The sequence below is a fragment of the Portunus trituberculatus genome, chromosome 15 (genome assembly GCF_017591435.1).
Source record: "Portunus trituberculatus isolate SZX2019 chromosome 15, ASM1759143v1, whole genome shotgun sequence".
Taxonomy (NCBI): Eukaryota; Metazoa; Arthropoda; class Malacostraca; order Decapoda; family Portunidae; genus Portunus; species Portunus trituberculatus.
In genome coordinates, this window is record NC_059269.1 from 7,379,456 (window position 1) to 7,405,854 (window position 26,399).

Sequence of the window (26,399 nt, forward strand, 5' to 3'; positions counted from 1 at the left end):
CACTGTTCATGAAAACTGAAGTCTGCCAGGGATCTGGTGGTGGGTATGGCCCTCAGGGGCAAGACAGTGATATGGAAAAATTGACCTAGATCAGCTGGAAAGCGAACCACATGATAATGGTGTTTAAATGTCCCTTTTTTACCTTCAGGAACTGGGAATAGGTACTGACAGACTTTCTGTGTGGTGGCGTGCCCTTGACAGACTCGCGTGACTGCCATGTCAAAATTGACCTAGATCAGCTGAAAAGCGAACCAAACGAAATTTATTGTAAAATGACCAGTACCATCCCAGCAGGGGCGTTCCTAGAGTATTTGGCACCCGGGGCAGATCATCCCTTTGCATCTCATCCCAAAGGTGGATGTTGGGGGATAGGAGGCTGCCGAGCAAAGCGAGGCAAAACAGCTGGCTAGTTTGTTTGTTATGTTGCCGAACATAAGGGTGTCTCAGCACGAACTAGGAAACCACTTAAGGCGGTATCACACTAGCACTTTTTCCGTCTACTTTTTCCATCGTTTTTCAGAAAATCGACAATATTTTGGCTGCGGCCTATCACACACAAACGGTGTTTCTTCTTCTCCTTCTTCTTGGGGATTTGTCGGGGCCGTGCAGGCTGTGTGTCACAGCCTCTAGTGCCCCAAAGGTCCGGGATGCGGAGGTGATGTAGTCAGGCTATATGCGGTGAAGTTGATTTGTTTTGTGTAGGAAGGTCCTAGTGAGGTTGAGTGTCTTGAAAGCCTGATAGGTATTTGTGCAGCCACCCAGGTGGTCAGTCAATGTTGGCCTGTGTGGGTGAATGGCAGACAGTGAGTGGAGGAGGGCCACACGGTGTGAGTGGTGCCGAGGGCATTGCAGCAGCAGGTGTTCTGGGGTGTCAGGCTGGGTAGGGCACCAGGGGCAGTGGGGAGAGTCAGTCATGCCCAGCCTGTGTAGGTGGGCATTGAGGCGGGTGTGGCCGATTCTGAGTCTTGTGCCCGGTTGGGGGAGTAGGTCCACCAGTGGTGTCTTGTGTTGTAGATGTGGAAGTAGGTGTGGTACCCAGAGTGGAGGAGTGAGATGAATAGAGTTCTGCCCTGCACTGGGCAGCCAGTTTTGAACCATTGTGTGGGTGTATGAAGGGATAGTGAGACTGAGGAAGAGAGAGGGTACCAAGGGCCCAGAGGAGAAGTTTTTGTGAGGATGAGGAAAGGGGGAGGAGTCACCCAGAGAGTTGCAAAGAAGGAGAGGGCTCTATCTACAAAGGATGTGTGGGCTTGATAGGGGCCATGAAGTGGCTCCTGGTGCGCAGGAGGAGGGAGTGGAGGGCATGAAATCTAGGGGAGGAGGCAAGCTTGGTGTAGGTCTGGACAAGGAAGGTGGAGCATCTGTGTGACAGGGAGGAGAGGGAAGCCTCTGCCTGAAGGGCACAGGCTGGGAGGACTTAAAGGCTCCCAGTGCAATACGAAGGGCTGAATTTTGTATGATATCCAATTTATGGAGAAGTGATTGTGAGGCTCCATAAACCTCACATCCATAGTCCAAGCGACTCCGGATATAAGTACAATAAAAATGGAGGAGAGTACGCCTGTCCGCACCCCACTTGACACCAGCCAGGGATTTCATTAAGTTGAGCCTTTTAAGGCATGAGGTAACCAGGTACTGTATGTGGCAGCCCCAGGTTAAGCAGGGGCTATCCAACAGTAGGCCAAGGAATTTGTGATTTGATTTGAAAGGGATCGGGGAACCATTGATGGTGACCACTGGAACGTTAGGTATTCGCCTTCTGGTGAAGCACAGAAGGCTAGACTTCTGGGCACTCACTGTCAGGCCCCAACGGGCAGTCCAAGAGTGGACAAGGTCAAGCCCATGCTGGAGTGAAAGTTGAGCCTCTTGGATAGTGGAAGCAGAACAAAGGAGGGAAATGTCATCAGCATAGATAAGTGCATGTGTGCCAGGAGAGAAGGGAAAGTCAGAAAGTAAGACATTGAAGAGTAGAGGGCTAAGTGGAGAACCTTGAGGAACACCCCTAGTGATTGGATATGACCTAGAGTAGGTGTTACCAATCACCCGGGAGAAGGATCTATTTGTCAGGAAGGACTGAACCCAACTTAGTGGTGAACCAAAGAGTCCAAGGCAGGCAAGTTTCTCAAGAATTGAGTTGTGTGAGGTGGAGTCAAAAGCACCCTTAAGATCTAAAAAAGCTACTAAAGTGAATTTTTTGTGGTTAAATCCTTCCTGAATGTGATGCTCCAGCAACAACAGGGCATCAAGGGTGCCCCGGTGAGGGCGAAAACCAAACATGTTGGGTGGCAGAAGGTGTTTGCGTTCCAACCACCAGGTTAGTCTATTTTGAATGACATGCTCGAAAACCTTGCTAATGTTAGACAGGAGGCTAATAGGTCTATAAGAGGAGGCCGCTGTCGGGTCCTTGCCAGGCTTAGGAATAGGAATAGCGGTGGCAAGATGCCACGCTAAAGGTAACGTCCCCGACAACCAGCTGTTGTTGAGGACGTCCAGAAGGAGCTGCAGCAGAGCATCTGGGAGGCATCGAAGAAACTCGTTTGGCACATCATCTGGTCCCGTGGCCTTCTTAGCAGACTGTGAAAGTAAGGTTGAGGTGAGTTCCTGGGGAGTTATAGCAGTGCTAATTTCATGGCTGGAGTGTGAGGAAGAGGGTAGCACAGGTGGGGGGTACAGGATCTGGAGAGTCGAGTGTTGTGTGAATGTGGGTGGCAAGACACTCGGCTTTTTGGGCATCAGTGGTGAGGAGGACACCGTCACTAGTTAACGGGAAGGTTAGAGGGGGTTGTGGGTGGACCATCTTCCTGAAGAAAGACCAGGCTCGGGAGACTGAGGTGGAAAAGGACAGGGAAGCACACGAGGAGGCCCACGCTGAGCGTTTCTCATCAAGAATAACACTCTTGCACTGGGCCTCTAGGTAATGAAAACGTTGACGGAGTGAAGGGGTTGGGTTCTTTCGCCACGCTGCAAAGGCAAGACGCTTGGCCTGAAGGGCCGCCGTACACTTCCAAGACCACCAGGGGACTCAAAATGAACGGGAGGGGGAGGAAGTGACAAGGTGAAAGTGGTGGGATTACACAGTCACCAAGACTTCTTCTGTAAGGAAGTGAATTTTGTCATCTGACAGAAGGGTCGTGGGCGAGACGATTGATTTTTAACTCAGTCTGAAAAGATACCAGGTCTCCCTTGTTGAATGACCAACGTGGTCTGCGTGAAGTGGGAGGGGTGGTGGCACTGATGGGAAGGCAATGATCACAGGAAGATGGTCACTCCCCATGTAAGGGCCAGTAGTTATAGTGGTGAGGAGGAGTGGGCCATTCCCCAGGCACAAGTCTAGGGTGGAAGGGTTCGCTGAAACTGGGTCAATCCTGGTAGGGAGGCCAGGAGGTGTGAGAAGGGAGAGGGAATCACTATCTGCCAGAAAACTCGAGTGATGCTCCTGAACTGTTTCTCCGGCTCCTGGGGAGGGCCGGTTCCCAGAAGTCATGATGGGCATTAAAGTCACCCATAATTAATGCTGGGGAGGGAAGTTGATGAAACAAATGTTGAAATTCCTGAAGTGACAGGGATTGTAGATTAGCAGAATGTCTAGTGGGCCTGAGTCAAAGGTGACAGTCACTCCCAGATGCTCCAATCCACCACCTGTGAAAGAAGGGATAGAGAGAGGGCTAGAGGGAAGGGACTGGTGGATCAGTAGAAGTAGGCCGCCTCCTACTTCGCTGGTCTCCCTGTCCTTCCTGTAGAAAGTATAGTTTGGAAAGGAGGGGGAGAATGGGTCTGTGAGCCACGTCTCACAGACACCGACAACGAGAGGAGAGTATGAGGAAAGCGTGGTTTTAAAAGTTGGAAGTTTCCTGTACAAAGACTGGGCATTCCAGAAAATGAAGTTGGAGACAAGTGGATCACTCACTGCGTGAGTGATGTGATGAAGGAAGCACCGGAGGAGGCTCTTGCTGAAGCTAAGCCCTGAAAGCAGGAAGTTAAAGAAATTGAGTGCTTAATAAAAGCAGGCCATGCAAAACCCGAAGCATGCTGGGCCAGAAGCGAGGAAGAGGATGGTACAAAGCCTGCACTACCAAGTGAAGGCAAGGACTGCTGGGCTGCTGGCTGTGGGGCTTTTGACTGGGGAACCTTTGGTGGGTGGCATTGGTGTAGAGGGGTTGGGGGTACAAATTCCCCAGCATCTGGCAAGTCAGTTTGGTAGGGGCCCTCAGGGATGAAGGAGGGTCTGGTGGTGTGTCGTGGTGTGACTTTGTGGTGTGGTTTGTGGTGGTGGCGGCTCCGTTGGGCCTTGGGTGAGGGAGGCTGGGCGGTTAGTGGTACCACACTAATAATGGGGCTCAGGGGCTTGATGGGAGCAGGAGTATGATCAGGAGTGGGAGCGGGGATGAGTGTAGGGTGAAGAGCAAGGGTGGCGGCAGAGATGGGGGTTTCAGGTGTGTGAGGGCAAGTGAGGCATAGGGGAGGAGGTTGAGGATTGCCTGGTTTGGAAGTTTAGTGTTTTGGAGCAGGGTTTGGTGGGCGAAAAAGGCCGGGAGGATACCTCTCATTTTTCATTTCCCGTCCCGTCATGCTGCAGTTCTTGCAGCTGCACTCCCTGGAGGTGAGCCGGGCACTGTTTGGAGGTGGGCTGGTGGCCAGGACCACAAAACAAACAGTGGTCCTCCCTGACACACCCATCAGTGTCATAGCATCCACTGCATTTCTTGTATCGGGCACGCCCATTGCAGGAAATGTTGCCGTGACCAAACAGAGAGGCAGCGGGTCCAGCGCAGGACTGGGAGGGTGTGGGGCCTAACATGGTAGACCATGTTTCCTAAGGCCACCCTCTCAGGGAGGGGCCCATGGAATTTCAGGCGAATGGCCAGGTTCGGAACTGTCTGTCCGTCCTTGTCATGGTCAGGGAGGCGTAAAACATCAACAATCTGAGTGGGGCTGCCGTCTAGGATGGTTATCTGAGTCATGATGTCATGTTTAGTCATGTCAGGGGAAACAGGATAAATTCTACCAAAGTCATAGGTAGGGTCATTGTCAGTGGCCACCCAGCACTTAACAGGCCACTCCCCCAGTCGGGTTACTGACTCTGGGGCCTGTTCCAGGTGATCGAGGTTGGCCACCTCAAACTTAATTCCTCGGCCACCTCCAGTGATGGCCAAGGTTTGCTCGATGTATTTTTTGGCAAAAATTGAGCCACACACAGCCCTATAGACCTTGGATGGGTGGATGAGGCACATACTTCCATCAAGAGAGCGAATGAGTACCACCTGCTTACGAGTGGGGGGCGGGTGTGGGGCCCAGCAGACTCAGCAGTGCGAGGAGGGGTAGAGGCGGTCACACAAGCGTAGGAGCGGGTTGCACAATCCATAGCAGGCTTTGTGGATTTGACAGATTTGTGTCTTACCAGGTGATGGTGTTCTGGTACGCTTGATGACCGTGGTGGAGTCGTCCATGTGGTCACCTGGGGAGGTGGAGCTGGCGCATACGGGGTTGGAGCCCGGCTGGACCGCTGTTTTCACCAGAGGCTTCACCTCCACAGCGTCATCCAGCTTGTCCGTAGTTGTTACTGTCTGCTCTGGTGGTGGCGATGCTTCAGCTCTGTGGGTGAGGGAATGTTATTGGTAGTCGGCACGGAGCTGCCCGGAACCGACGTCTGGTAAGCACGCTGGCTAGCTAGAGTTCCAAACGGTGTTTCGTCGTCACTTCCCGACAATGTAAACAAATATGGAGGCCACGCAATGGCAAAGATACGCTGCTCTGAACGTACTACTGTGTATTACGAAACTTAGACGAGCTAAACAAGCCAAAAAGCGTGCATGGATGCGTTCATGGTTAAATGGTAGAACCAACGCACGTAGAAGCAGGTTGAGACTTGAGGAGACGTGGCAAGTCTTGTGGTCTTTAGTCTTGGTTTGTAAACAAAAGCGGAAAATTTGCAGACGGAAACGATCCCTATCGTCTGACAAATTCATGCGATAAGTTCATGCGGAACGTTGAAAACTAGACGGAAATCACATTCATCAGCGGAAAAAGTGCTAGTGTGACACCGCCTTAAGTGGTTTCCTAGTTCGTGCCGAGACACCCTTATGTTCGGCAACACGAAGCATCAAGTTGCGCTTCGTCTCGCCAACATATCGTCGCTTGCACAACGAACAAACATATCATACACAACACTAGATATTAGGAATGAAGGAATTGAATCTTTGTAAGGAAAGAAGGATTTCTGAGTATAAGAGTTACAGAAAATAAAGTTAAACTTTCTTTCCGGAAAGTGTTGTTTCAGTAAGTGATTGTTTTTTTTCCGAATCACGAAACTCAAATGACGATAGTAGGGTAATTTTATGTAATGTACGTACTAATGTGTCATCCTTATCTTTTTGCAAAGGGTTATGAATATTATCCAAAAATTTTTTTTATACAATTTTGTATTCTTCATATGGCACCCCCATCTGGTTGTCACCCGGGGCGGACCGCGCCATCCCCCCACCCCCACCCCCTTAGTACGCCACTGCATCCCAGATATAGTGCATGACCACTGACAGACAGTTTCTGTGGTGGGTTACCCCAGACACACGCCCAAATGACCACACCCCATGATTGACCTAGATCAGCCGAAAAGCGAACCAAATGAAACTTGCTATAAAATGACCGGTACCACCCCAGGTATAGTGCATGACCACTGACAGACAGCTTCTGTGGTGGGGTACCCCTGACAGACATGCCCAAATGACCATACCCTATAATCAATCCCTTCAAGACCATGATGTAATGGTGCTTTCTAACACCGGTCACTACATCCAAGTCCAGAAGGGGTTAAGCCACGGCCTTCGTATACAGGCCTGAGGGATCAGATGTGACGTCAGCACAAGTAGGCCATCGCCGCGCCGCTCTGTTCATCTCTTTTCCCATAAATGTTCTATCATTTCTATGTTTTTATCAATGATCTATCTCTTTTGTCTTACAATATAAACGTATGATGATGATATTTTGCATTATTTTACCTGAACCATATATTTTACTTAGATTTTTTTATTAATTGCAAAATTTTTAATACAGTCAGCTAAATAATAGCATAAACCCTATATACCAACACCTGTGGTGATAACGTTTACATATATATATATATATATATATATATATATATATATATATATATATATATATATATATGTATGTATTATAATACACATCCTTTAGACCAGCAAGTTAAAAACACACCCTTTAGACCAGCAAGCTAAAAAAATCCCCTTTAGAGCAGCAAGATAAACATCCCCTTTAGACCAGCAAGATAAACATCCCCTTTAGACCAGCAAGATAAACATCCCCTTTAGACCAGCAAGATAAACATACCCTTTAGACCAGCAAGATAAACATATACCCTTTACACCAGCAAGATAAACATACCCTTTAGACCAGCAAGATAAACATACCCTTTAGACCAGCATGATAAACATACCCTTTACACCAGCAAGATAAACATACCCTTTAGACCAGCAAGATAAACATACCCTTTAGACCAGCAAGATAAACATACCCTTTAGACCAGCAAGATAAACATACCCTTTAGACCAGCAGGATAAACATACCCTTTAGACCAGCAAGATAAACATACCCTTTAGACCAGCAAGATAAACATACCCTTTAGACCAGCAAGATAATCATACCCTTTAGACCAGCAAGATAAACATACCCTTTAGACCAGCAAGATAAACATACCCTTTAGACCAGCAAGATAAACATACCCTTTAGACCAGCAAGCTAAAAACAACCCCTTCAGACCAACAAGCTGAAAACACTCCTTTTAGACCAACAAGCTAACCCCCTCTCCCTTTAGACCAGCAAGCTAAAAACACCCCTTTAAACCAGCAAGCTAAAAACACCCTCTTTAGACCCCTTTAGATAGGTTAGGGCAGGCTAGGGTTAGGTTATTGCCCACCTTCCTCTGTTTATCTTACCAACAATTAATTGGCATAAAAGCTGTTCTTTATTGCAAAACATTTATGTTGATCAATACATTTGTTTCATTACCTAACCTAACCTAACCTAACCTACCCTTACCTATCCTAACCAAACCTAAGGTAGCCAAGGTTCCTTATGTTCACCTACACTAAATATATAAAAAACTGATATCATCACATCATTATACAGGGTGTAACACGAGTTTCTGCGAATACTTCTAGGAGGCGAAAGAACAAGTTATTCTAAGTAAAAAATGTTTTATACTCATATGACTTTTGAGGCTTTGTTTAGTCGTGGGATGAAATTTAAGTGTGGCTGGTACGGGAGATTGTTTTATTTCGTAGAAACACCATGTCCACCTTACTGTAAGTGTGTGGTACTTTCAACAGAGATTTTTTTGTCTGTCAAAATCATGCAGTACCATCGAGATTTATTTACTGTCAATCTTGGTGTGAAATTCCGAACAGCTGATCTGCTGCTAGCCTCCCTCAGGCAGGCAAGGTGTTCCCGTATAGCCTATTACTTTATTTGTCAGTAATTACAGACATTCTAACACGGTGTCAGATTTATCTGTAAATTACCTCTCAGTCAATACTACTCGTCTCATTGCAGAATATTGCTGTACCCCAAAACTTGTAGAAATGATAGCGAGTTATGCAGATTGTTCGATGGTGAAAAGTAGTGGGTTATTCAATCATTTCTGCAAATTTGTGGGTGTTACAGTATCCCATAATCAGACAAGTGGTATTACAGATTAGGAATTTACCGGTAAACATTACACAAAGTTAACATGTCTGTAATTAGTGATAAATAAAATAAAAAGGCTACCCACCTCCCCTGGCAGGAAGGCGGTAGTGAGGCTATCTAGCAGAAAATTAGCTGTTTGAAATTTCACGTTAAGACGGTGACGGTAAATAAATTTTGATTGTGCTGTGTGATTTTCCAAAGGAAGAAAATATATACAAAATGCCACACACTTACAGTAAGGTGGAGTAAGTTGATATAGTGTTTCTATAACATAAAACACCGACCGGCCCAGCCGGTGTAACAGTCACCCCGCCACATGCACTTGAATTTCACCCCACGACTAAACAAACTTGTACTTTCACCTCTAGAAGTATTCGCAGAAACTCGTGTTACACCCTGTATTATAATGTGGATAAAACTATACTAGTTGTATACAATAAACATTGGTTTAGTTTACTTACCTTGGTGTTTTTGGTTAGGGTGGGGTCTGCTTGCTTGATAGCATGAAGCCAAGCCCGCGCAAGCTTCTCTTCTTTTGGGAATGAAAATAAGCACACCTTTGGCCCACTTTTGTAATTCCCTTTACATAAAGGAACGCAACAACTGTAAGGCATGGCAGAAGGCCTAGTGAGTGCACCAAAACCACTTAAAACAAGACCATGGCGGGGTTCCAAAACACTCCCAACACACCCAGTAGACGCGGATGGCCTACTCGCACTGACGTCACATCCATCAGGCCTGTATGAGAAGGCCGTGGCCAGGCCAGCCAGTCGGTACCAATGTGGAGCGGTACCGAGAGTGAAAATGACTCACTCTTACCCATCACCGCTCACCTTGAGCCACCTCCACGCTGTATACGTGCTCAGTACCGTTTCGGCTATTTACCGGTACAGTACCGTTAAGGCTGGTACCAGTATTACCGGTACTGGTACCGAACTTGCCCACCAGTCCGTGTACTTGGCAGGACAAGGCGCTGGCCGTGAGGGACAGTGAGTGGTGGAGATGAAGATACTGATAATAGTGATATCTATAGTAGCGAAGAGAATATTGTGTGTGTAGCCTCTCAGTAATCAGAGGTTAACTATTTAATAAACATGGTTGAGGACACAAAGTGGACAGTGGAGTTTGGGTGCCTGCTAGTGACACGGACAGCCGCCGCCGAGCAGTCTTTGGCTAACGTAAGTAATATATTGGTGTAACTCATCATTTCACGGTGGTGCCATGTCATAACCTAACGTTGGTAACCTCCAGGACAACATATCAGTGAACTAACACCTGCACATACTTATAAAAACCAAATAATTCAAATCTTGAAAACATAAACAAACCGATCACCAGACCCGCCGCCTCTCCCTCAGCCATCATCTGCCTCATCTCTCACTCATTACAGGCCAGACAGGTCACAAAGTGGACCCATAGGCCTAATCTTTCATGTCAGTTGTTGAGATATATACGCAATTACCTGATTTGTGTGCTATGGAGGCTCAGCGAGAAGCGGGCCTTTCCATGACGTCACGAGCCCCAGGCTGTGACGTCATCACCAGCTCCCGCCCAAAATGCCTGTCCCAGATGCTCGACTTCCTTTATTATTTATATTTGTCTCAGTTCATTTATTTCGAGTCACAAGTGCCTTTTAAGGGTTTCTAATGATAGTTCGCAGTGTTTTACGTGTCTTCCATGCTTGAGTTGAGTGAGGTACGGTGAAGTAGAGGGTGTTTATGACTTGAATGGGAGGGCCAAAATACGCAAAAATTTTTACCTAAGCTATCTGTGATTTATTATTTGAGGTTGTAGCGAAGTGTTTGTGTTTTCAAAAGATGGTTTATCATGAGAAAAGTGTGCAAGGCTCCTGAGAAGTTAAAGATGTGGACTTTAAGAATGATATGTAGTCCTGTTAATATTGTAAACAACGTCATTTTTTAAATATTATTTTTTCTAACAGGGCGAGTTGCCAGGTTTTGATATATCGAAATGATAGTCATAATTTTTGAAAAACGTTATCGATTCAATTGAATGAAATTGGTGGGCTTTGAAATTGTGTTTAAGCAAGTCGAAGCTCTAATACTTTATTTAGTATATTTTTGAGCTATTTTTATTATTCCTTTTCTCGGCAATGCTTTTGTATTTTAGAAGTTAGTTTCGATTGATAACGAGTCAGAATTTTTATAACATTCGTGTCCAGCTGGCTTTTTGGGAATCCTCATTTTCAAAATGATTTGCGTAACGAATATATGTGACGTCATCAAGGGAGGGCCGACCCCCCACCCCCGGCTGGACCCAGGCCGATACCTGGCTCCAGGCCCGAGGATGTGGGGTGGGTGTGGTGGGTGGTGTGTGGTGTGTGTGTGTGTGTGTGTGTGTGTGTGTGTGTGTGTGTGTGTGTGTGTCATTTTCTTTCATGGTACTTAGTGTGTGTGTGTGTGTGTAATTCACTATGGTCGTGGTAGTCACCCAGCCAGCCTTCCCATTACGGAGCAAGCTCAGAGCTCATAGAGCGATCTTCGGATAGGACTGAGACTGTGTGTGTGTGTGTGTGTGTGTGTGTGTGTGTTGCCTTATCTTTCGTTATGGGGGAGCCCACCAGCTGGAACCACTGACACCCAGCTCCCAGCTGGAGGGTGTTGGAGGGGAAGGTGGCTGTGTGTGTGTGTGTGTGTGTGTGTGTGTGTGTGTGATTCACTATGGTCGCCCGGTAGTTACCCAGTCAGCCTTCCCCATTACGGAACAAGCTCAGAGCACATAAACAGATCTTCGGATAGGACTCAGACTGTGTGTGTGTGTGTGTGTGTGTGTGTGTGTGTGTGTGTGTGTGTGTTGCCTTTATCTTTCGTTATGGGGGAGCCTACCAGCTGGAACCACTGACACCCAGCTCCCAGCTGGAGGGTGTTGGAGGGGGAGGTGGCTGTGTTTGTGTGTGTGTGTCCTTTTCTTTCATGGTACTTAGCGTGTGTGTGTGTGTGTGTGTGTGTGTGCGTGCGTGTGATTCACTATGGTCGCCCGGTAGTCACCCAGCCAGCCTTCCCCATTACGGAACAAGCTCAGAGCACATAGACAGATCTTCGGATAGGACTCAGACTGTGTGTGCGTGTGTGTGTGTGTGTATGTGTGTGTTTTCACTGTTTGATCTGCTGCAGTCTCTGACGAGACAGCCAGACGTTACCCTACGGAGCGAGCTCAGAGCTCATTATTTCCGATCTTCGGATAGGCCTGAGACCAGGCACACACCACACACCGGGACAGTAGCAGTAGCAGCAGCAGCAGCAGCAGCAGCAGCAGCAGCAGCAGCAGCAATAGTAGTAATAGAAGTAGTAGTAATAGTAGTAGTAGTAGTAGAAATGCAATGGTAAAATGCCGGCCAACTGCAGTGTTACTGGTGTGCACCGCCAGACGCTAGTCCGCCAGACCGCCACCCGTCCCGGCCACCGATCCGTCGTGTGGTGCCGACACATTATTCATTCACACACACACACACACACCCGGTAGCTCAGTGGTTAGAGCGCTGGCTTCACAAGCCAGAGGACCGGAGTTCGATTCCCCGGCCGGGTGGAGATATTTGGGTGTGTCTCCTTTCACGTGTAGCCCCTGTTCACCTAGCAGTGAGTAGGTACGGGATGTAAATCGAGGAGTTGTGACCTTGTCCCGGTGTGTGGTGTGTGCCTGGTCTCAGGCCTATCCGAAGATCGGAAATAATGAGCTCTAAGCTCGCTCCGTAGGGTAACGTCTGGCTGTCTCGTCAGAGACTGCAGCAGATCAAACAGTGAATTACACAAGTGAAATAAAAAGAAGTGAATATTACTATATTACCAACAGTTTTCAAGCAGCGCCAAGCATCAAGCACCAAGCACCGAGCGGCAAGACAGCAGTGCATGCTTTCCCCATAACCTTCCACACTGCCTCATCTTCATCTATTAAAGGTATTTATAAGGTCATTCACTTATTTTTAGGTTTCCTTTACATATGAGAATGAAAACAGTATGCAAATATTAAAAGAGCAAGAATCCGCTAATATTTGCTTTTCTCACTTATCGTAACCCGTAACGAAATAGGAGAAGGATTCAAGGTGTAATATTTAGATAAGTGTCCCTTGTAATCCTAACGTCCTTTATAATGCATTTTGTTGGTTTTGGGATATATATTGGCTATTTTAAGTGTGTTCAGTAGTGTTGCAGGTCATTTTGGGTGTTGTAAGTACGTTTTGGGTGTGTTTCTTGAGTTTTCAATGTATTTCAGATGTTTTAGGTATATTTTACCTACATTGAGTGCATGAAGTGAGATAATTTTTTGTGTAGTATTTCCATGTTTTGAGTGTTTTGTGAGCTTTTTGAGGGGTTGTATGGTGTTTTAAGTGTGTTTTGGGTTAGATTTGAGTGTTTTAAGTGGCTTTGGTGTGTATTAGGGGTCTCCTGGATGTGTGTGGGGATGATTTCAGTATAAATTGGGTGCCTATAGTGGTGTATGTGTGTGTATGGTGTCACTTTGAGGTGTTTTATGGTGATTTTAATGTATTTTTGGATAATATTGATTGCTTTAAGCAGTTTTTGTGTGGAGCACGGGTCATGAGAATGTGTGTCTTTGTGTGTGTGTGGATGATATTGGTAACTTGGGTGTCTGTAGTGTGTTTCGGGTGAGCTTTTTATATTTTGAGGTTTTGCAGGGTGTTTTGAGTGATTTAAGTTGTTTGTGTGTGTGTCGGGTGTGTTTGTTGGTACTTTGAGGTGTTGCATGGTGGCAGTATCCAAGGTGATGTGGCAAAGCTAGGTTCAATAATTTCACAGTCTTGACCAATATAACAGGTTCGGGAGAGTGTTCCAAATTGATATGGACGGTAAACTGAACAATGGCTTTGGTATTTTGTAAGCACGAGCGATAATTTGGAAGTGATCATTGAGTCGGTAGGTTTGTGTGTGGGTGGGGCTAATTCACAGTACGTAAGCTGGAGAACATTAAGATGAAAATAGTGACAAATATTTAATGTGATTCACAATATATATATATATATATATATATATATATATATATATATATATATATATATATATATATATATATATATATATATATATAGATGTGAATTACATTGGGCAACCTTGCTTATTGTAGGCAACATTAATGTGAACCTTTGAGTGTGGGTGTGGGAGTATAGTTTTTGTAGATGGAAATAGTCATAGAAATAATAGAAATAGTGCTTAAATAATTAGAGAGAGAAATTAGCGGTAGATAGTTAGAATAGTAGAAATAGTAGTAGCAGTAGTAGTAGCAGCAGCAATAGTAGTAATAGCAGTAGTAGTAGTAGTAGTAGTAATAGTAGTAGCAGTACTATTACTACTACTACTAGTAGTAGTAGTAGTAGTAGTAGTAGTAGTACTCCTCCTCCTCCTCCTCCTCCTCCTTGTTCTCCTTCTCCTCCTCCTTTCTAACACAGCCTGGAACAAGCTACGTAGTTATCACTGTGTGTGTGTGTGTTTCACTGTTTGATCTGCTGCAGTCTCTGACGAGACAGCCAGACGTTACCCTACGGAACGAGCTCAGAGCTCATTATTTCCGATCTTCGGATAGGCTTGTGTGTGTGTGTGTGTGTGTGTGTGTGTGTGTGTGGCGCCTGTGCCTTTTTTTATGTATATTATTTTTTTTTATTGAAAAATCACACAGATTTCATGCACTGGCTTTTATGTTTGACCATCATCGTCATCATGAGCTGTCCACTCCTACGCTGATGACACCGGCCTGCCACGCTTGTCCTCATCATCTTTTCACAGACGGCCAACCCTTCACCAAGTAAACAGCTCATACAGGGAACACTCACAACGCCTCACTTCACATCTCTCACATTGATCTGGTTAATATTGGTGAGTACCTTAAATACAATGCAATAGTTAGCCAGTCAGACCCGTGGCAGTTTGGCAGGAGCTGGGAGCGATCAAGCTACCTCTCTTAATTAACACCTTCACTACTGTGACACATTTTGACCTTGAGATTTGTGCACGGTTAGGCCACTTCATTGACATTATGAAGGCCGTATAGAGGTCACAAGGTTGATAGCCACAGTCTGAGTTACATTATGTGTGTGTGTGTGTGTGTGTGTGTGTGTGTGTGTGTGTGTGTGTGTGTGTGTGTGTGTGTGTGAATACGTCATGTTATATTGATAAACATTAGCTAAGAACTTTTTCTATAAATTTCCCACCTATTTATAAAAAAAAAACAAGTAAAGTATGAGATTAATTATGTAGGCAGTAGTTGTAGTAGCGTTAAACCACCAGTTTCTTATGCTCGTTTGCCCTGAAATTGCTCTTTCCTTATTGGCAGGTTGGAGGGGGGGATGAGAGGCGAGAACCGAGGCAAGGTCAGGAGTTCAGAACACTAGCTAAACAGTTACTACTCTAGACACCACGCCTGCTCCACCTTCCCTCCAGTCACCATCGACCCCTGGATTATGCGTCCGGGTGTCTATCTGTGCCTTGTCGTCGGGTGTGACGTCGTTCAGAACAGCAGCGGGGAGGTTGACCTACGTGAGAGGTTTTTCGTGGCGTGGAGTGACGTGCTGCTGCTGTGTGGAGGCCAGCGGACCACGGCACGGCACGGCACGGCACGGCACAGGAGCACATCGGAGAGGTTGGTGGTGTTATGTGCGCGTTGACGCACTACTGTGGTGGCACAGGTTTCGGGAAGTTGATCAATAAATTGAGGGTTGTTAGGATTGTTGACTGATAAAGGAAGACTGGTTGTGTAGTATGTCTATTGGAAGGTTAACTGTAGGGTGTGTAGGATGTATATCAGGAACCAACGCTATGAGTGTTTACTTGCTCTAATAGTCAATAGGGAGCAGATGGTCGTTCATTCACTAGTGTAGGTAGTAACGTGGGTTAGAATAGACTTGCGTAATGTGTGGAGCAAGTAGTGTTTTTGTGGTCATTAAAGGTGTGTAGGAAGGAATTATGCTTAACCTCCAATACTGGGACACATTTTTACGAGAAATGTTTGATTAAATATTGTTAAGTGGTGTATGGATGTCGCAAGATCAATGGCCACAAAATTAATGGCGTGGTCATCACTATTTTAATTTAATAAATTTCTTTAGTTGTATAAAATCGCCAAATACTAGCAGACGCGTCTTAGTACGGAAGGGATTAAATAAGAGTCGCTTTACTGTAGAACTCCTTAAGTTGTATTGATGCTAATCCGTTTCAATATTGTCATCGTGGTTCCCTCGTTATAGGTCTAATCGGCAAAAAGTAGACAAGGTTTCTTTATCGTAACGATGCTGCTTCAAGTTATGTGCATTACAAGAGATGTGGTAGTATAACGTTAAGTTTGGGGATATAACCATGAAAGTAGTTGTGGTGAGTGAAAGGACTGGACTCGTGATGAAGTTAGTATAACGAGGGTGAGGTAAACCACTGAGGATTCATTATTAGAGTAGAATGCGAAGTAATGAAGCAAATTCGATCTTAAGTGGTAGTTAAGTGAACGGACGACTTTTAATCAAGACGTATCACTGTTGTAAACAGCTCCGCTGTTCATGACAGCGACTGCGAGTATGTTGTGGATAGGAAAGTGGCATGAAAAGGACGATAATGATGGATATGTGGAATAAGTTCAAGTAAATGGAGGGAAAGGTTCTCGAGAGAAGGAGGGAGTGGTTTAAGTTGTGTGGGGGATGAGAATGGCTAGGAGGAATCAAAAGTGAACGTGAATGGATCGTAGCATAAGAGGCAGTGGGAACTGAATGCAATGCGATAATATGGAGAAACAGAAGAGATGGTGTGGGGCGAGTGTTTGTGAGCGAGTTAGGGCACAATTATGTATTAGTCAAGACGTGAAGGAAATGGGTGGTCTTGGTGGCAAGACTGTGTAGACGAGTGAAAGGCTAATTGAGGCAGTGAAGGAGTTTAAGACGATGTGATTAGTGAACAAAGATACTGCTGTTCATGTATGTTTTTTGTCCAGGCTAATTGAGGCAGTGAAGGAGTTTTAAGACGATGTGATTAGTGAACAAAGATACTGCTGTTCATGTATGTTTTTTGTCCATTACAGGAGTTGACGATCCAAAGGCCTGACTCCACAGCGATAGTGAGCCTCCTCTACCATCAAGGAAACTTTATCTTGCACTACGCCTTCACTGACAACGTTCACTACCAACACCTTTGCTTCGCCACCGCCTCAAGATTGGGAAAGGCACTGTTTTGCATCGCGCCCACACACACAGTAAACTCTAACGCCGCCGCTCAGATGATGGCTAGGTGGGTGATAGCGAGGCAGGTGGTGTGGAGGCGGCCTGGCGACGGGAAAACGCAGATGACGGCAGACACGGAAGATTAAACTAACCAGATGGGTGAGTGTGGCAAGATTGGTTGTGTGGATGTGAGAGGATCGGGTGTGGGAAAGTTAGAGGGAGTGTGACGTGGTGTGGCGTACCGAGACTGGCTTGAGATGTGCAAATGAAGGGATGGAAGGTTATGACAGGAAAGGGTTTGATGCTACGTAACACGGGAGACGCTGAGAGAAGAATGAGGGAGCGAGGGAGGAGGGAGAGGGGCTGATTGATATAATGGAAGTGTAGTGTAAGGACAGTGTGGCGTGGTGCATGTGGAGATAATCGGTTAATTAGTTTGTCCATTACAGGAGTTGCGATCCAAAGGTCTGATTGCAGCGATCCCGTGCCTCCTGCATCATCAGGGAGGGACACTTTGCTTTGCACGGCGCCTTCACTAACCCTCCCTCCATCACCCAACCAACACCGCCGCCGCTACTGCCACTCGGGGGGAGAGGCTGCCTCGCTTGGGGCCTTCATTTCCGTCCCGCTAACGCATGCCGCCGTCGCCACTCCTGCCATTAAGGGATTCCGCCTCGCAGCGGCCCAGCAAACACCTGCTACTACCACCCCCCGCCGCCGCCGCCGCAGCAGCAGCAGCAGCAGCAAGAAAGATTCTGCATGGCACCTTGACCCTGCGCGGTCATCACCTACTGCTACTGGTACTCTGGTGGTGGTGGTCGTGTCCGTGGAGGGAATAGTTGTGGGTTGGCATGGGAGTCTTCCTCAGTGTGGTGGTGTATGTACTTGGACAGCTGTGGTGTCTTCACTGCCTCATTGTGTTTTCACTGTACTAAGAGCTGTTGTCACTATTGAATAATAAATTGTGAAAGAAATCTTGATTGTTTCGGTAAATTTCCATTCCTGGGAGTATTGGTAAATTTCCATTCCTGGGAGTATTGGTAAATTTCCATTCCTGGGAGTATTGGTAAATTTCCATTCCTGGGAGTATTGGTAAATTTCCATTCCTGGGAGTATTAGTAAATTTCCGTTCCTGGGAATATTTGGCTTTTATGAACGAGTAGTCACCTCTACCTGGCTTGTCACTGACACACCAATGTTGCCTGAATTAGCCTGACGTTCCTAAACAAACTACATTAGAAAGAAAAAAGTAATTCAAGGTGTTTTATTCTATCACAAGCAATACACTCTGGGATAGAAAATTAACAATGGCAAACAGGATGAATGACAAGACTTTATAGGAAATGATATTGAAGCAGCTTAAATAAATAATGAAATTGAAAAAAATGTGGAAAAACAATAATATAAGCAAGCTTGGTAAAAAAAAATTAAGTAGCCCAAAATGTTGTAGTACTGGCCAAAAAACTGCAAAAAATGTTAAAAAAAAAAACCCTTAAACTGGCCGAAATTCCAAAAAACCTGGCCCCAACCCCTAAAAATTGCAAAAACTGGCCAAACCCGGCCCTAAAAACTGTACTAAGTCGAAAATACTCAAAAGAGTCTCCGGAGACAAGGCAGATGCATATTGGAGCTAAAATTAAATGAAAGAGTCTCCCTAAACTTTTTATTCAACAATTCTTTTACATTATTATTACATTGCCTGGAAAAATCTACAAATATTTTCAACTCTATAAAACAATGAAAAAAGTCATTCACAAATTTTTGAAATAAAGTCAAATTCACAAATTTTTCCTGAAAAAAAGTCAAATTCACAAATTTTTCCTTAGTATAAGAACAATGAGCAAAAAGTCACAAATTTTTCACCTTAGTATAAGTACAATGAGCAAAATTTTTTATGCAAATTTTCAACTTTATACTTGGCAAATTTGTTTATATTGAAAAGTCTACAAGAATTTTCAACTTAATATATAAAACAGTGAGCAAACCTTTCATATATAAAAACAGTGAGCAAACTTTTCACAGTGAAGTCTACAACAATTTTCAACTTTGCAAAAACATAAAACAATTTTTCAAGTTAACAAAGATACAAATATTTGATTTTGAAGTGACACGATCTTACAGACCAACTGTGTTAGAGAGAGAGAGAGAGAGAGAGAGAGAGAGAGAGAGAGAGAGAGAGAGAGAGAGAGAGAGAGAGAGAAGTCTACAACAATTTTCAACTTTGCAAAAACATCAATTTTCAAGTTAAGTAATAATATACATGGAAAGAATACATTTTAAACACGCACGCACACACACACACACACAGACAGACAGACAGACAGACACCTGATCTTGCTAACTGCATGCCTCCCCTCTTCCTGCAACCTCGCTGCACAAGGCTTTCTTCTTCCTCTCATCCCTATTCTGTCCAACTCTCTAACACAAGAGTTAACCAGTACTCTCAATCATTCATACCTTTCACTAAACTGTCTTAAAATGCCCTAAAGAATATCCCAAACTGTCTTAAAATGCCCTCAAGAACATGCCAAACTGTCTAAAAATGCCCTAAAAAAAAAACATGCCAAACTGCCTTACCTAACCTGTTCTTCATCACTCCAGGTGTTCTAACCCTCAGGCGTTCTAACCTAACCTAAATGTTCTTCATTGCTGCAGGTGTTGTCTTGTACTTTGTGTGTTGTTGATAGCTCCAGATGTTGTTGAAGGTTTGTGTTGTGGTTTGGCTTGGCTTGGTGGTGGGTGCAGTGTTCCCTGCAGCAGTGTGTTTCCTTCGCAGCATTCAGGGACTCTTGACTCGACTTTCCTGTAATGAGAGGTGCACTGTTTACACTGAGTCACCTTTACTATGATGTACAGTATATTTACAAATGAGGGTTGGCCAGCCACCCACCCACCCACCCAATCATACACTCAGAGGAACATCACACCACACTACTTACAACAACACTAATCAAAGGACATTAAGATGGTGTGTGTGTGTGTGTGTGTGTGTGTGTGTGTGTGTGTGTGTGTGTGTGTGTGTGTGTGTGTGTGTGTGTGTGTGTGTGTGTGTGTGTGTGTGTGTGTATTTACCTAGTTGTAGTTTTACAGGGCCTGGGCTTTATGCTCGTGTGGCCCCGTCTCCATATCTACACTTATCCAATTTCTCTTTAAAACTATGCACACCCGTTGCTGACACCACTTCCTCACTCAAACTGTTCCAAGTCTCAACACATCTTTGCGGGAAACTATATTCTTTAACATCTCTCAGACATCTTCCCTTCCTCAGTTTCTTACTATCCGATCTTGTGCTTCTAATGTCATATTCTTCTCTCAGGATTAGTTTCTCATTATCCACTTGATCCCTTCTGTTAATCAATTTATAAACTTGTATCAGATCCCCTCTCTCTCTTCTCTGTTCCAGGGTTGGTAGATACATGGCTTTTAGTCTCTCCTCACATGTCATCCCTTTAAATTCTGGAACTATTCTTGTAGCCATTTTTTGTAGTCTCTCCAATTTCTTCCATTGTCACTCCCAAGTTCTTTTCCCTTATTACTTTTTCTAGTTCTACTCTATCTCCCATCTTATAGATTCCCACTGGTCATCTTTCACCTTTTCCCATTTCCATGACATGAGTTTTGTCCACATTGAATTCCATCTCCCATTTTTTACTCCATTTCCAGATCTTGTTTAAGTCTTCCTGCAGTATTTCACAATCCTCTTTTTGTTTTATGACTCTGCACAGTTTTGCATCATCCACAAACAGATTTATGTAGCTGTTCACTCCCTCTGGCATGTCGTTTATATATATGAGAAAAAGTATTGGCGCCAATACTGACCCCTGTGGCACTCCGTTGTCTACTGCTCTCCACTTGGACTTGATATCTTTAACTACCGTCCTTATTTCTCTCCCCCTCAAGTAATCTTCCATCCATCTCCGTGTGCTTCCTTTTAAGCCAACCTTCTCTAACTTCCATAGTAATCCTTCATGTGGCACTTTATCAAACGCCGTTTTTAAATCTAAATAAATAGTCATTCCATCCCTCTCTCTCGTACTTTATCAACTATTCTAGAGTAGAAACTCAATAAATTTGTTACACACGACTGACCTTTCCTAAAATCAAATTGGCTATTTGATAATAATTTGTTGTCTTCAAGAAACTCAATCCATTGTTTCTTTATTACTCTTTCACACAACTTGCATATTACACTAGTTAGTGATACCGGTCTGTAATTCAAAGGTTCTTCCTTCCTTCCACTCATATATATGGGAACCACCTCAGCTCTTTTCCATTCTATTGGTACTGTTCCATTTTCTATTGAGCATTTTATGATGTTGTATATAGGACTTGCTAGTTCTTCTCTACATTCTTTTAATATTCTGCCTGAACTTCATCTGGTCCCATTGCCTTTTCCTTATCTAATTATGTCATCAACTCTTTTATTTCAAGCTTGGTTACATTAATCTCTTTCATATGGACAGTATCTGTGTGTGTGTGTGTGTATGTGTGCAGCAAAATAGTTTGATTAGGTTTGGGTTAATTACTAAAAGCAAACTTAAGAGTAATTGTTGATTATGATGAAATTAATCCCTTCACTACTGGGACACATTTTTACCTTGAGTTTTGTGTACTACCATTAGACCATTTTATTGACATTAGCAAGGGTTTGTAATGCTGTAATGTTGTAATGCTGTAATGCTGCACAAATGAACAGACACTCTTCTGCACCCTCCTATGAATCCTGATGTCCTGTCAATATTGGTGGTGGTGGTGGTGGTGATTGTAGTGGTGATGATGGTGATAGTGATGGTGGAGATGGTGATGATGGTGATGGTAGTGGTGATGGTGATGATAGTGGTGATGGTGATGATAGTGGTGATGGTGGTGGTGATGGTGGTGGTGATGGTAGTGGTGATAGTGATGATAGTAGTGGTAATGGTGGTGGTGATGGTAGTGCTGGTGATGGTGATCATGGTGTTGGTAATGGTGATGATGGCAGCAGTGATGGTGATGGTAGTAGTGATGGTGATGGAGATGGTGGTGACAGTGCTATGCTTGTAGCTGGAAATTACAAAGTGAATGTAAAATGTTGAGATAATGGTGAATAAACAATGGTGGTGAATGAATGAAAGGTGATGGTGATGAATGGAGGAATGGGGAAATGACGAAAAAAATTAAAATGAAATGATTGGGATGAGTGGGTGAAAATTATGAGTGAATGAATAGGAAAATAAGAATGGTGATGAAAAGCTATAAATTTATAAAAAATGGAAGCATTTTTTTCTTTATGCAACAAAACATAAAAAAAGGCCATTTTAATGTGCAAGTTCCCTAAAATATTAGTAAAGGATTAGCCAAAAGACAGGGAGAAATGTTGAAACCTCTCTCTTAAAAAAAGTCAAGTCGTAGGAAGATGGAAATACAGAAGCAGGCAGAGTTTACCAGAGATTGAGAATAGTGGTTAGCTAACTCTTGTATTAGAGAGTTGGACAGAATAGGGATGAGAAGAAAAAGCAAGCCTTGTGCTGTGAGGCCACAGAAGTAGGGGAGGCATGCAGTTAGTAAGATCAGTACAGCATTTAGCATGAAATTAGTGATAAAAGATAGAAAGAGATGCAACACTTCGGCGGTGAGAAAGAGGCTGAAAAGTTAGTCAGAGAAGGGGAGTTGATGAGACGAAAAGCTTTTGATTCCACCCATCTAATAGAACTGTGTGACTCAAACACCCTGCCCAAACATGCAAAGAGTACTCCAAACATGGACAGATAAGGCCCTTGTACAAAGTTAGCAGTTGTAGGGGCAAGAAAAAGTGGCGGAGATGCCTCAGAGCAAGAGATGAGATGTGAAGTTTCCAGTTCAGATTATGAGTAAAGGACAGACCGAGGATATTCAGTGTAGGAGAGGGGAGACAGTTGAGCGCCACTGAAGAAGAGGGGGACAGTTGTGTAGAAGCTTATGTTGAGTTGATATATGGAGGAATATAGTTTTTGAGGCATTGAACACCAGTAAGTTTTCTGTGCCCTAATCACAAATCTTAGAAAGATCAGAAGTCAGGCATTTTGTGGCACCCCCTGTCTTAATATGCTCTCAAAACATGCCAAACTGCCTCAAAATACTCTCAAAACATGGCAAACTACATTAAAATGCCCTCATAACATGTCAAACTGTCTTAAAATGCCCTCAAAACATGCCAAACTGCCTTAAAAATGCCCTCAAAACATGTTAAATTGTCTTAAAATGCTCTCAAAACATGGCACTGTCTTAAAACATGACAAATTATCTTAATATGCCCTCAAAATATACCAAACTGCATTACTATGACATTAAAACATGCCAAACTCATGAAATGCCCTCAAAATATGCAAAACTCTTAAAATGCCTTCAAAACATATCTAACTGTCTTAAAATGGGCTCAAAAATTGCCAAACTATCTTAAAATGTCCTCAATACATGCCAAACTCTTAAAATGCCCTTAAAACCTAATCGAACCCCACCCCACCTAAACTAAATTACCAAACCCAATCGCACCACACCACTGACCTGCATAAGGAAGAGAGCCTGTTTGACCTCAGTGTTGTTGGGCCGTCGTCTCTCGGGTCACAGTGTGCCTCAAGTGAGGTCGCTGTTCCAGAAAGTTCTGCGGAAAAGGTCACACACGTCACACTGAGATAGTAATAATAATAACAGTAATACTACAGTAAGAATGGCAATAGTAATAGGAGGGGGAGAGAGAGAGAGAGAGAGAGAGAGAGAGAGAGAGAGAGAGAGAGAGAGAGAGAGAGAGAGAGAGAGAGATTTAACCTTATAAAATAACAATATCTATTCTTATTTTACCTTTTCTTTTTTTCTCTTCATTCATTCTTTCTTCACTTCTTTTTATCTTTCTCTTTTTCCTCCTCCTCCTCCTCTTTGATTGGTCTTTCCCTATATCTTAACACAATCTGAAATAAATAAATCTGTATTAGTATACCCAAACTTCACCCATACACCAATAATATACTCATACACTTACCCTAAATCCACCAATCCATAGAATTATATAGTTAATGACAAAAAATACAAATTTGTAATGTTTGTCTCAATTCCAAATTAGACTAAAGACAACATAAGAATTATGGTACTTTTGTCTGTATTTCTCTCTATCTTAGGCCAGTTAGCCACCCATACATAGATAATACACCCATACTCATACCCTACACCCACCAACCAATAGAAATGTACGTATAGAAAGTATGAAAAGAGTGCAAATATTTCCATGTTGCTCACTATTTTCTCATTAAAAATATGGCATACATCTACACATTTTTCATTATTTCTCACCAGTGCCGCACCATAACAATTAATTACTGAGTGCATATGGTGCAGGAAGGACTTGCCTCACTGCACCATAAGCTACAGTACCATGGCTCAATATACCTTCGTACCACACCATAAAATGTAATTCTAACCAAACTTTCCCTTCAAATATAAAGTTTCCGAGAGATTTCATTTTCTAATTACCTAACTAGTGTGGCACCATAACACTTTACCATTTGGCATTAATGGTGCAGGAGAAGCTTGTCTAAGTGTATCATAAGTCCCTGCACTATGCATCAATGTGTACCTCTATAATGTACCATAAAGTGTGCATATGTTTAAAAAAATGCAAGAATTCTTATCAATCATACTGTCACTGTACCATATCACTGTACCTTATACTGAGAATTGTGTTATTGAAGTGTACCGATACCATACTGTATTTGTGTGACCTAACCTAACCTACCCTTACCTAACTATTATCAAACTATGAATAATGATAAAAATGAATACATAAAAAAAGATAGTATCATGTAAGTGTACCATAGATTACCATACCATGCACCATCTTGTATTTGTGTAACATAATCTAACTAAATTAAACTAAAAATAATGATAAAAATCAAGAAATAAGTAAATACAGTGAAACATTTAGCGGTGTTGAGTTAGAGACATGTACGGTACAGTATCTATGAAGGCAACATGGAAGCGTGACAAGGGGTAGAAGAGGATAAACACTGAAAATGGAAAAGAATAAGACAGAATAAGCAGATTTGTGAGACCAGGAGGCATAGAGGCAAACATACTACCAGACCATCATAACTCAGTAACTACTTGGACTATCTTACTGAAACTTGCATGCTGGGCAGGCAGGACTGTTATCTTGGCAATCTGGAAAGCGTCAGCCTGCAGAGCTTCCACAACCTGCATTTCCTGGACGCCTTTTTTGCTGGTGGCCTGCACACCATTCAACAGTCTTCTTAGTAAGCCGCTTCATTTTTCACCTTTTGGCCTGGCAGTTGTGACCTGACCTTGACCTGCAGGATTACAAGGTGCTCCAGGCTAGGGAAAGGCCTAAGACAGACTAAGGCAGGTTGCAGGTTGGGAGGCAGGAAGGGCCATCACTGCAATAACAAGCGATCAGCTGATCGGCGAGCGCGCCATAACGCCTTCCAGACAGGTGCCACGTCTCAACTTCTCGTTTTTTCTCCCCTCCCTGGCAGTGTAGGCCTATCCTGCCACTTTGGCACACTCACACATCTGCACGCACTTTATACACACCTTCACACACCTGTACACTATTTTTCAACATCTATAAAGCAGTGTAAGAAAGAAAATCGGTTACATTCAATGATCTTACGGCAGTGTCTGCAAGCTGTTCTTTTATCTGACAATGACACTGACACTACAGTAATCACACTGACACTATACACTGATACTACACTATACACACCCATATGTACACCGAATACGTTTCTAAAATTCAGGATATTCAGTGATAATGAATAGTACTATCAGGGAGTATATTCTATTCACTGACACTATCATACATACGAGTACAAACATACACATATATATATACATACGGAAAAGTTCATAATGGTGTAAGTTTCACTAATGAAAACGCAAAACACTTGAATAATTCCATGTTAAACAGGTTCAGACAAAGCTTTTCCATCAGGCTCTCTCTCTCTCTCTCTCTCTCTCTCTCTCTCTCTCTCTCTGCAATGGATTAATTGAGAGACTCGAGCCTCTATTAGTGGGTGTTGGAGGGAGTATGTGAAGGCGGGATTCCATCGAGGCAACATGGGCAACATGTAGCATGCGACTTGATTGGCTTTCAACAAGTATTTCCGTGTTTGTCGCGGCGTGTCGGGTGTCGTGTCAACACTGCAACACTCTCACAACACTGCACTAGTACACTTATCCCAGGAAAGCGTCTTTAGCCTACGCTAGAGTGTCGGAGTGTGGGCGTGGCAGTGTGCCCCACCAGTGCCCCCGGGCCCCAACCACACACACTGACGGGCGGCGCGGGGCAGGGGAGGGCCGGGGCACCTTGTCAAGTTGTCACTCCTTTAATTAGGCTTGACAATATATATATATATATATATATATATATATATATATATATATATATATATATATATATATATATATATATATATATATATATATAAATCAAACCACACCAGCAAAATAACTAACAAAAACGAAATTATAAATTAAGAGCTGCGGAAATCAATAATTACAT

General features: G+C 43.8%; 1 protein-coding gene and 2 long non-coding RNA genes across 8 annotated transcripts; 2 read left to right on the top strand and 1 right to left on the bottom strand.

Moving 5' to 3' along the window:
* Positions 1-12,376: 12,376 nt before the first annotated feature.
* Positions 12,377-17,845, top strand: LOC123504217. The gene is made up of 5 exons (XR_006674756.1): positions 12,377-12,614; positions 14,350-14,546; positions 15,004-15,309; positions 16,732-17,029; positions 17,320-17,845. It is a non-coding gene; the product is annotated as an uncharacterized LOC123504217 (long non-coding RNA).
* A 331-nt stretch (positions 17,846-18,176) lies between these two features.
* LOC123504205 lies at positions 18,177-23,621 on the top strand. Its single transcript, XR_006674752.1, has 2 exons — positions 18,177-19,071; positions 23,581-23,621. It is a non-coding gene; the product is annotated as an uncharacterized LOC123504205 (long non-coding RNA).
* LOC123504204 lies at positions 19,408-26,161 on the bottom strand. 6 transcript variants are annotated; one of them, XR_006674749.1, is made up of 5 exons: positions 26,100-26,158; positions 24,997-25,460; positions 23,687-23,793; positions 23,393-23,489; positions 19,408-19,673 (listed from the first exon to the last, which is right to left on the bottom strand). XR_006674749.1 is itself a non-coding variant. In XM_045254557.1 (4 exons), exons 2-4 carry the CDS (start codon positions 25,076-25,078, stop codon positions 19,514-19,516), a joined length of 339 nt encoding a protein of 112 aa, XP_045110492.1. In that variant the 5' UTR covers positions 25,079-25,460; positions 26,100-26,148; the 3' UTR covers positions 19,408-19,513. The 6 variants fall into 6 exon arrangements, 2 of the variants coding, with proteins under 2 accessions (XP_045110492.1, XP_045110491.1); XR_006674748.1 differs by having other exon boundaries at positions 24,997-26,161; XM_045254557.1 differs by lacking the exon at positions 23,687-23,793 and having other exon boundaries at positions 26,100-26,148.
* Positions 26,162-26,399: the final 238 nt, after the last annotated feature.

Coding starts and splice junctions, on each gene's coding strand:
- LOC123504204 (XM_045254556.1), bottom strand. CDS start 25,078: ATGCAGGTTGTGGAAGCTCTGCAGGCTGACGCTTTCCAGATTGCCAAG. Junction 23,490..24,996: donor TGCCCAGCATGCAAGTTTCA/GTAAGATAGTCC, acceptor CCTTTTCCGCAG/AACTTTCTGGAACAGCGACC. Junction 19,674..23,392: donor AGGCTCTCTTCCTTATGCAG/GTCAGTGGTGTG, acceptor CTCTCATTACAG/GAAAGTCGAGTCAAGAGTCC.